The sequence below is a fragment of the Babylonia areolata genome, chromosome 18, assembly GCF_041734735.1.
Source record: "Babylonia areolata isolate BAREFJ2019XMU chromosome 18, ASM4173473v1, whole genome shotgun sequence".
Lineage (NCBI taxonomy): Eukaryota > Metazoa > Mollusca > Gastropoda > Neogastropoda > Buccinidae > Babylonia > Babylonia areolata.
Window position 1 is genome coordinate 26,248,304 of NC_134893.1, and position 11,182 is coordinate 26,259,485.

Consider the following 11,182-nt stretch of genomic DNA (forward strand, 5'->3'; position numbering starts at 1 on the left):
AACGCCGTCTGCATCAAGCCCACCTGAGCAACCCAAAGTCCACATCAATGGGTACAATGCCATCCGCAGGACTGTTCAGCAAAAGTTACGCCAGATGCAGGATAAGTGGCTGAGTGACAAAGCTGATGAGATCCAGGGATATGCTGACAGGCACGATATGAAGAGGTTCTATGATGCCTTAAAAGAAGTCCACGGCCCCACATCCTCAGGATCATCCCCCCTCCTCAGTGCAGATGGGAATACCTTGATCACCGAGAAGGAGAACATTCTCGAACGATGGGCTGAGCACTTCAACAGTGTCTTAAATCGTCCTTCCTCCATAAATGATGAAGCCATAGACCGTCTCCCACAAGTCCCCACCAACGAAGCACTGGACGATCCACCAACACTTCTTGAGACCCAGAAAGCAATCCGTCTGCTATCCAGTGGCAAAGCACCTGGCTCAGACTCCATACCAGCAGAGGTCTACAAGGATGGAGGCACTGTGCTGACTGAGAAGCTTCATCAGCTGTACTCACTCATGTGGAAAGAAGAGACGATCCCCCAGGATTTCAAAGATGCATCTATCATTCACTTGTACAAGCGAAAGGGAAACCGGCAAGCCTGTGATAACCATCGGGGCATTTCCTTGCTCTCCATCGCAGGCAAGATACTTGCCAGGATCCTACTAAACCGCCTCACAGCACACCTTGACCAAGGTCATTTGCCTGAGAGCCAATGTGGATTCCGGAAAGAGCGCGGAACCACCGACATGGTGTTTGCTGCAAGGCAGCTGCAAGAGAAATGTCAGGAGCAAAATGCTGATCTGTTCTCCACCTATGTCGACCTCACTAAGGCCTTCGACATCGTGAGTAGAGAGGGACTGTGGAAGATCATGGCCAAGTACGGATGCCCTCGGAAATTTATTTCCTTGGTCAGCCAATTCCATGAAGGCATGCAGGCTCGAGTCCAGGACAATGGCGAAACATCTGCTCCTTTTGCTGTCACAAATGGTGTCAAGCAAGGCTGCGTCCTGGCTCCAACGCTGTTCAGCCTCATGTTCTCTGCAATGCTTACTGATGCCTTCAGAGATGGCGATGTTGGAATCGGCCTAAAGTACCGAACAGATGGCAAGCTGTTTAACCTCAGAAGGCTTCAAGCAAAAACGAAGGTCATGACAGACATCATCAGAGACTTTTTGTTTGCTGATGACTGTGCCCTCAACGCTGGATCTGAAGCTGACATGCAACTCAGCGTCGACAAGTTTGCCACTGCCAGCAGGAACTTCGGCCTTACCATCAGCACGAGGAAAACTGAAGTTCTCCATCAGCCAGCCCCAGGGAAACCCTACGTTGAGCCCAACATCACAGTCAACGGTCAGAGACTCAGTGCGGTGGAGCGGTTCACATACCTTGGCAGCACACTGTCACGAAATGCGACCATCGACGATGAAGTGAATGTCAGGATTGCAAGAGCAAGTGCAACTTTTGGTAGACTCAATGCAAATGTCTGGAGCAGAAGAGGCATTAGTCTTGAGACCAAGCTAAAGGTCTACAGAGCAGTAGTTCTCCCCACACTACTGTACGGCTGCGAAACTTGGACAGTGTACCAACGACATGCCAAGAAGCTGAACCACTTCCACACAACATGCCTCAGGAAGCTACTGAACATCAAGTGGCAAGACAGGACCCCAGACACAGAGGTGCTCGCAAAAGCCACCCTTCCCAGCATCTTCACCATCCTGATGCAGTCCCAGCTTCGCTGGGCTGGACACGTGGCGCGCATGCCAGACCATCGGCTGCCCAAAAGGCTCTTCTATGGCGAGCTGCAACAAGGGAAGAGATCACACGGAGGTCAGAAGAAGCGCTTCAGAGATACTCTGAAAGTCTCTCTGAAAGCGTTTGATATCAACCCTGACTCCTGGGAGGAATCTGCAGTGGACCGTAACAAATGGCGCGCTGCTGTGCACAAAGGCGCCAAGTTGTGCGAGGCCAACAGGACTGCTGCAGCTGTTCAGAAGAGGCAGGCCAGAAAGTCACGGGCAAACAAGCTCCCTGACAATGATATGCCTGTCTTTGTCTGCCCCAACTGTCAGCGAACATTTCGTGCGCAGATTGGACTATTCAGCCATCTGCGCACTCACAGATAGATTCATGAGCATCCTTCCCCCCACCCCACCACCACCCTCCCCCCATCCCCCATCCTCCATCTGGATGACAAGGATGGTCATCATCGATCTCGATGGACACACCACCACCAGGTTGGAGCCTGCGTATATACGTTTGTTGGTTGAGTGTTGGGCCTTGTTGTCTGTGAAACGGCTAATTGTTGCATGTGTGTTTGTGCATCTATATCTCTCTCTGTGTCTGTACACATGCACGCACACTCGTGTAAGTATGAGCACATGGGCATGCTGAACGTGATCCATTTTTGTTCTCGTTTTGCTTCTATCGTTTGCCCTCTATTTATGTCTTTCATATTCACTATGCATTTATATATTCACTTATCCATTTATTTTTGTCTAATTTTCTTTAGCTTTGTGACAATGTTCCACATAAACCTAGCCTCTCAAGGGCTGATCAGCGCATTGGGATTGTTCCAACGTCAGGCATCCGCACGATCTCTGAAACTGGAAGGTAGGGGAGGTAATAAAGATAAGTGTTCGGCGATGGCTGCGGTGTTAGTTCTTCCGGTTTGCAGTGCATGGCTTGTATCTTTTCGACAGCGTCTCACCTCTCTATCTGTCTGTGTCTGTCTCTGTGTGTGTGTGTCTCTCTCTCTAACACTCTGTGTGTGTGTGTGTGTGTGTGTGTGTGTGTGTGTGTGTGTGTGTGTGTGTGTGTGGGTACGTACATGTTTTGCTTGCGAATACGTGCATGTCTTGCTCTTGGGTACGTGTATGTTGTTCTTACGAGTACATACATGGTTTACTTGCAGGTAAATGCATGTTTATGTTTTGTGAGACGGAGAGGTGAGATGGTGATTGAGAATTGTATGTGCCAGTTTCCAGAATTGTGCTCACGATTGATTGTAATGCCCCCGTGTCCGAAGGGCTTCACTGCTGAATGGACATTAAAATCATTGTCATTGTCATCGTCTCTCTCTCTCTCTAACACACAAGCATTAAACGCTTAATAATAATAATGGGGATTTATGGCGCTTAATCTTACCAAAGCCCCAAGCGCTTACAAAAACAAAAATACATATTATAGGACAAGTATACTGGGACGAAACAGCACAGGCATCAAGGGACAGTCAGCACTTCCACCACGATTTTGCCGTTCTCTTATCACGCACACAACAGACGCACACGCAGAAGGGACAAACAAACTGGAGAGGAATGAAATAGAGATGCCAATCAGGATGTGAAAAGAGTAGTTTTAAGAGAAGATTTGAAGATTCACAGAGAAACCGAACTGCGGAGGGAAAGAGGGAGCTTATTCCACGAGGACGGGGCCTGGAAAGAGAATGAACGTTGGCACATGTATACAGCCAATTATAAATTTGGAGAATAGGAAAACAGCAAGGGAATCGATATGTCAACATTTAATCATAAACGTCATATTATATTAATAATATCTACGTACGATTATTGAATTTTCAGGCTTTATGTCAGTGATCCCCTCTCCTCTTCCCACATACTCCCAATTTTTCACCTCTCTATATAACACAACAATTGCGTTCCTCTCCGTCTCTCTCTCTCTCTCTCTCTCTCTCTCTCTCTCTCTCTGTGTGTGTGTGTGTGTGTGTGTGTGTGTGTGTGTGTGTGTGTGTGTGCTAAAAAAAGGTTGTTCCTGTTGTTTGCTGCCAGATGATATATATATATATATATATATATATATATTTATATATGCATGTGTGTGTGTGTGTGTGTGTGTGTGTGTGTGTGTGTGTGTGTGTGTTATGTTGTTTAGGTCCGATTTCATTTTCATTTCCTTCATGTTGATAATCAGCCAACAGTGTGTTCAGTTTCTCTTTATTTCACACACATACATACATACAAATCTTCGTTTAATGATCAGTAATTCAATCATACAATTAACCAATCTTTTGTTTAAAGATCTAAACAAGCAAAGAAAAAAAAAGAGTAAATAGGTAAATACGTAAGTACAATAAGATAGAGTAAGATAAAAAATAAAACAACATTCACTGTATTCGTTCACACACACACACACACACACACACACACACACACACACACACACACATTATCCACGTCTGTCCCTCCACCCCACTTCCACCCCCTCCCCCTCCGTCCCCCACCCCTTCCCACACACACACACACACACCACTCATTCAAGAGCGGGTTGAAGAACAACATACTCTCTTCTCTCTAACCTATTATTAACGCTGCGAGCACTTGCTCATTATCATCAGACATACAACACCAACTGGACCGCCAGAACAAGATTTGTGGAGAAGCTCCCTCCTGCTATTACTGGGCAAATAACAGTCCCCTTGACTGACAACGACATGGGTATCTTGGAATCTCGGCGTCATAGCGTGTAAATGGGTGTTCGTGACTACTGGAAGAAGAAGAAAACATAAGGGTGTATCTGTGCGAGTTTCTTTGCTGTCATATATTGTGAAAATCAGATGTTTTTTTCCCCTTGTCTTCTGATGACGTTCATAATATTTAGGTTGAGAAACGGACTCTGAATTCAAAACGTGTGTGCATTCTGTGAGAGGTGTGTTGAACAATGTGCTTTGGTTATGACTGTCTTTTTTTTTTAACTTGAAACTTGCACTGTTAATATCACTTGTACCTGCTGAAAAACAAAGCAAATATGTAAATGAATAAAGCGATCAACAAGAACGTGTTTTTGACCAGTTTTAAATGTCATTCAGTTGCTTTAACATTCGCTTTGAAACAATTTTCTATGATCTTAACGATGGCGAACTAAAACATATTTGCCTCTTCGTTTCAAAGCTGATGGGTAGGTGCCAAGCAGAACAGGCTTGAAGTTGTACTCTTTTTGTCGGTTTTGAGAAGAGAACATTACTGTGCTTTCTTGTTCACTAGTGTGTCTTTCGAGGAGCTAACTTGCAGATGGTTAGTTTTATCGTGTGTTTTTTTTTCTTCCTTCTTTTCCAGAGACCAGTTGGCCAGACCCCACAGGCTGGTTGCTAAGAAATAAGGATGGTACCAAGAATGAGGCACGGGTGGCTGACAGGTAATGTTTCGATTCATCCTTGGTTTTGGGGGAGGGATTGAGATGTCGAGGTTTTTGTATCTCTCTTACTCGTGGTCTGTTGTTTTTGTGTCTCCTACATACACGCGGTCAGTTGATTTGGTTTCTGCTTTGTTGTCATCGTCGTTGTTGTTTTCCAGATTAGTTTTAGGTAAAGATCAAGTGCTTTAAATGCGCGTGCTTCTGTGCTGTCAGAGTGGTTTAATCTATGTAGCTGACTATGCTGTCTACGCGTTCTATTGTATGGTGTGGTATGGTATGGTATTGTATGGTATGGTATGGTATGATATGGTGTGGTATGATATGGTATGGTATGGTATGGTATGGTATGGTATGGTGTGGTATGGTATGGTATGGTATGGTGTGGTATGATATGGTATGGTATGGTATGGTATGGTATGGTATGGTATGGTATGATATGGTGTGGTATGGTATGGTATGGTATGGTATGGTTTGGTGTGGTATGGTATGATATGGTGTGGTATGGTATGGTGTGGTATGGTATGATATGGTGTGGTATGGTATGGTATGGTATGGTATGGTATGGCATGGCACGTATGGTATGGTATGGCATGGTATGGTATGGTATGGTATGGTATGGTATGGTATGGTATGGTATGGTATGGTATGGTATGGCATGGTATGGTATGGTATGGTATGGTATGGCATGGCATGTATGGTATGGTATGGCATGGCATGGTATGGTATGGTATGGTATTGTATGGCATGGTATGGTATGGTATGGCATGGTATGGTATGGTATGGTATGGTATGGCATGGCATGGTATGGTATGGTATGGTATGGTATTGTATGGCATGGTATGGCATGGTATGGTATGGTATTGTATGGTATGGCATGGCATGCATGGTATGGTATGGTATGGTATGGCATGGTATGGTATAGTATAGTATGGCATGGTATGGTATGGTATGGTATGGTATTGTATGGTATGGCATGGTATGGTATGGTATGGTATGGTATGGTATGGTATGGTATGGTATGGTATGGTATGGTATGGCATGGTATGGTATGGTATAGTATGGCATGGTATGGTATGGTATGGTATGGTATTGTATGGTATGGCATGGTATGGTATGGTATGGTATGGTATGGTATGGTATGGTATGGTATGGTATGGCATGGTATGGTATGGTATGGTATGGCATGGTATGGTATGGTATGGTATGGCATGGTATGGTATGGTATGGTATGGCATGGTATGGTATGGTATGGTATGGTATGGTATGGTATGGTATGGCATGGTATGGTATGGTATGGTATGGCATGGTATGGTATGGTATGGTATGGTATGGTATGGTATGGTATGGCATGGTATGGTATGGTATGGTATGGTATGGCATGGTATGGTATGGTATGGTATGGTATGGTATGGTATGGTATGGCATGGTATGGTATGGTATGGTATGGTATTTGTGTTCTCTTGTGGTGTATTGTATTGTCACCACAGATTTCTCTCTGTCATTGTTTTCTTTCAGGGCTGCGGCTCCCACGGTCACTCGTTTGCACGAGTGGGCTTTTACGTGTTTGACCGTTGTTGTTTTTTGCCCCGCCATGTAGGCAGTCATATTCCGTTTTCGGGATGTGTGTGCCGGGTATGTTCTTGTTTCCATAACCCATCGAACACTTCCATGGATCACGGGATCTTTAACTGTGCGTATCTGACCTTCTGAATGCTCATATATGCATAAGGGGCTTCAGGCACAAGCAGGTCTGCACATATGTTGACCTGTGAAATCTGAAAAAAAAAAAAATCTTCCACCCTTTGCCCACCAGGCGTCGTGACCGGGAATCGAGCCCAGGACCCACAGATTTAAAGTCCAACGCTTTAACCACTCGGCAGTTGCGCCCGACACAGTATGAAAAATGTGTGTATTCCTCACCATCTTTGCCTCATGACCAGAACAGTCATGATTCTTCTTGCAGGTCTCATGTTGATGCTGTCCTCATGTGGTAAGTGATGATCCGCTGTGTGTGTGATTGTGTGTGTGTGTGATTGTGTGATTGTGTGTGTGTGTGTGTGTGTGTGTGTGTGTGTGTGTGTGTGTGTGTGTGTGTGTGTCTGTCTGTCTGTCTGTGTGTCTGTGTGTCTGTGTGTGGCTGTGTCTGTGTCTGTGTCTGTGTGTCTGTGTCTGTGTGTGAACGTTCTTCTAATGAAAAGAGCTTATAATTATCATTCTTTGCTGTTACTATGATCATTATAATTGTTGTGTTTGTTGTTGCTGCAACCGTTGCTGTTTATCATAACACTCCCTCTCTTTTTTCCATAGGTGTAGGGACAGTGGGTCGAAGGTGGTGAGGAGAGGGCGGAGAGGGGGAGTAGCAGATGTGTGTTGAGTATAAGCATTACTGCAAGCGCTTGGTGACTGCGCGTATTAGGAGGCATTTTGTTTTATGTCCTGTCACACACACACACACACACACACACACACACACACACACACACACACGCACGCACGCACACACACACACACACACACACACACACACACACACACACACACACTGGACATTGCAGACATATTGCTAAGTTATTAATTTTCACACTTGAATGTTATCGCTTAAAAGGGGAGGTAGGGGAGGACGTGAAAGTTGAATGGTGAGTTGAGGAGGAGGGAGGGGCAGTGCAGATGGAGAATGGAATCAAAAGATGGATTTTTTAAACAGAAACTATACATATAGTGTGGAGTAATTGCCTAGAGGTAACGCGTCCACCTAGGAAGCGAGAAAATCTGAGCGCGCTGGTTCGAATCACGGTTCAGCCGCCGATATTTTCTCCCCCTCCACTGCACCTTGAGTGGTGGTCTGGACGCCAGTCACTTAAGTTCGGATGAGACGATAAACCGAGGTCCCGTGTGCAGCATGCACTTAGCGCACGTAAAAGAACCCACTGCAACAAAAGGGTCGTTCCCGGCAACATTCTGTAGAAAAATCCACTTCGGTAGGAAAAAACAAATAAAACTGCACGCCGAAAAAAAGAAAAAAAAGGTGGCGCTGTAGTGCAGCGACGCGCTCTCCCTGGGGAGAGCAGCCCGAATTTCACACAAATAATCTGTTGCGATAAAAAGAAACAACAAAAAATGGAAATACATACACACACACACACACACACACACACACACACACACACACACACACACACACACATATATATATATATATGTGTGTGTGTGTGTGTGTGTGTGTGTGTGTGTGTGTGTGTGTGTGTATTTCTGTCGGCGTAGGGAACGTCTGTTGGGCAGAAGAAACCTTCGCACCTTGGACTGGTACGGCGAATCCGTGGACAGGTACGGCGAAACAGTGGACTGGTACGGCGAATCCCTATGTGGGACCCGATCATCAGAATTCCACCACCGTTCGTGCTCCAGAAGTGGGTTTTTTTGAGTCTCCATTCTCTGTTATTGATGATCGTGACATTGATGATGATGGTGGTGGTTGGGATGATGTTAATGATTATAAAAAAAAATACGACATTGATGATAGTAATTTTTTTTATTTTATTCTGTTTTATTTTATTTTATTCCATTCGTTTTACCTTATTTTATTTCCGTCAACAACGGTCAGGAATTGCGTGTTATTGTCTAATAAAGAGCAAGAGTAGTGTTTTGTTGTTGATTTCATTTTATTTGATCATTTTCTTAAGATATCTTTATATATATTCCTTTTAACAATAGTTTGGAATGGTGAGTTTTTGTCTGAGCAAGAGCAATAGCATTCAATGTTGTTTATTTTGTTTTATCTTATTTTCTTTATTTATTGTGTTTATTGCTTTTAATCGTATTTCCTTTCGTTTTATTAGTTCTCGAAACGTTTTTTAAAAAGTTTAATCTGTTAACTTTTACTGTTCTGTCTCTTGTCTCTTGTAAGTTCCCTGCTTGTTTGATTCTTATTCTTCCTTTCTTCCTTTCTTACTTCCTCGTTTCCTTCTCTGTTTCCTTTCTTGTTTCCTTCCCTTCCTTTCCCCTCCCTTCCCTTTATTTATTTATTTTTTATTATATTATATTTTATTATTATTATTATTATTTGTTGTTGTTGTTTGTTTGTTTTGGTTTTGTTATTTTATTTTATTCATTTCATTTTATTATTTTAAAAATTTTATCTTATTTATTTTATTTATTTATTTATTTATTTATTTATTTTTATTTTATTTTATTTTTCTCAAGGCCTGACTAAGCGCGTTGGGTTACGCTGCTGGTCAGGCATCTGCTTGGCAGATGTGGTGTAGCGTATATGGATTTGTCCGAACGCAGTGACGCCTCCTTGAGTTACTGATACTGATACTTATACTTCCCTCGCTTGAATTTTGATTTTTGAAGTCTGCGAGACGTGGGCAGCTGGTTTTTTTCAAATGTTGTTTCAATTCACCGTGTGGCAACATTACTTTGACTTCGCTTCATCTGGTTTTCAGAACTGACTGGTGGTGTGTGTCCATCGAGATCGATGATGACCATCGTTGTCATCCAGCTGGGGGATGGGGGGAGGGTGGTGGTGGAGTGGGGGGGAGGATGCTCATGAATCTATCTGTGAATGCGCAGATGGCTGAATAGTCCAATCTGAGCACGAAATGTTCGCTGACAGTTGGGGCAGACAAAGACAGGCATACCATTGTCAGGGAGCTTGTTTGCCCGTGACTTTCTAGCCTGCCTCTTCAGAACTGACTGGTAATCATCCCTTGAATACCCACACCCCGACGCCCCCTTTGATCTATTTGATTTGATTGGATTGGATTGGACTCGACAGGTAGAGCACTGCTACCACTTCCGGTGCGAGGGGAAGTTTGAGCAGTGTTTCCGACAGTATGGGGATCGGCCATGTCTGTGCTCGGCGAGGTCAGTTCTGCAAGGTAGGTCTGTGTATTCTGCTATCTGTGTGTGTGTGTGTGTGTGTGTGTGTGTGTGTGTGTGTGTGTGAATATGTGTGCGCGCGCTAGTGCGTGTGTATGTGTGTACGTGCGTGTTCATATGTGTGTGCGTTTGTGTATGTATATGTGTACGCGCGAGCGTGTGTGCATGCGTACATTATGTTTGTGTGTTTGCGTGCGTGCGTACGTACGTATGAATGAACGCGCGTCCGATCCACTGCACACACCGGCCGCTCTTACTTGCTTGTTTGCTTGCTTTTCGAAGTTGCAGGTTTCACCTGTTACCTTGGTTAATAATCAATGAATCAATAATTAATTAATTAATTGATTAATTAACTGATTGATTGATTGATTAACCGACCATTCAAACCAGGTGAGCGTGCACGAGCGCAGCGACGGCCACCACATGGTGTACGCGGAGTGCGTGTCCGAGAACTGCGGTGTCTCCCACGCCCATCAGGTGACCTTCGCCTGCTGCGCCAGCCACATGTGCAACGACCAGCATCTCCTGGATGACCAACCCTCCCAGAACTCCGCCACCTCCCAGCCCCTGCCCCTCCCCCTCCGCCTCCTCCTGCCCCTGCCGTGGTCCTCCTGCTCTGCTGGCGTCACGTTGGCGGCAGCGCTGATGATGATGAGGATGGTGGTGGACGTAGTGGTGGTGTGATGGTTTGATGGGGGGTGATGATGACAAGGGAGGGGGTGGATGGGTGGGATGGTGGGTGGGGTGGACTTCGTTTGTTTGCAGGAGTTGGAGAGTTGTTCTTTTTTTTTTTTTTTTTAATGACGGTGATCAGCGCCTGTGATCGGTGTTTGTGTGTGTGTTTGGGGGTGGGGGTGGGGGTGGGGTGTGTGTGTGTGTGTGTGTGTGTGTGTGTGTGTGGGGGGGTATTGATTGATTGATATGGGTACTTATATAGCGGCTATCCTCGGTCGGAGATCAAGCTCTAAGCGATTTACAAACACGGGGTCAGTTGCACAATAGGCTGCCTACCCGGGTAGAGCCGACTGGCGGCTGCCACTGGGCGCTCATCATCCGTTTCCTGTGTCATTCAATCAGGTTTCAGGCACGCACATACACACACTCAGACAAACATGTAACATTTTACGTGTATGACCGTTTCTGTTCAT

General features: G+C 45.0%; 1 protein-coding gene across 1 annotated transcript; it reads left to right on the forward strand.

Moving 5' to 3' along the window:
- Positions 1–4,543: 4,543 nt before the first annotated feature.
- On the forward strand, positions 4,544–10,718 carry LOC143292210 (uncharacterized). Its single transcript, XM_076602394.1, has 6 exons — positions 4,544–4,667; positions 5,075–5,153; positions 7,117–7,143; positions 8,415–8,560; positions 9,931–10,033; positions 10,425–10,718. Exons 5-6 carry the CDS (start codon positions 9,989–9,991, stop codon positions 10,716–10,718), a joined length of 339 nt encoding a protein of 112 aa, XP_076458509.1. The 5' UTR covers positions 4,544–4,667; positions 5,075–5,153; positions 7,117–7,143; positions 8,415–8,560; positions 9,931–9,988.
- Positions 10,719–11,182: the final 464 nt, after the last annotated feature.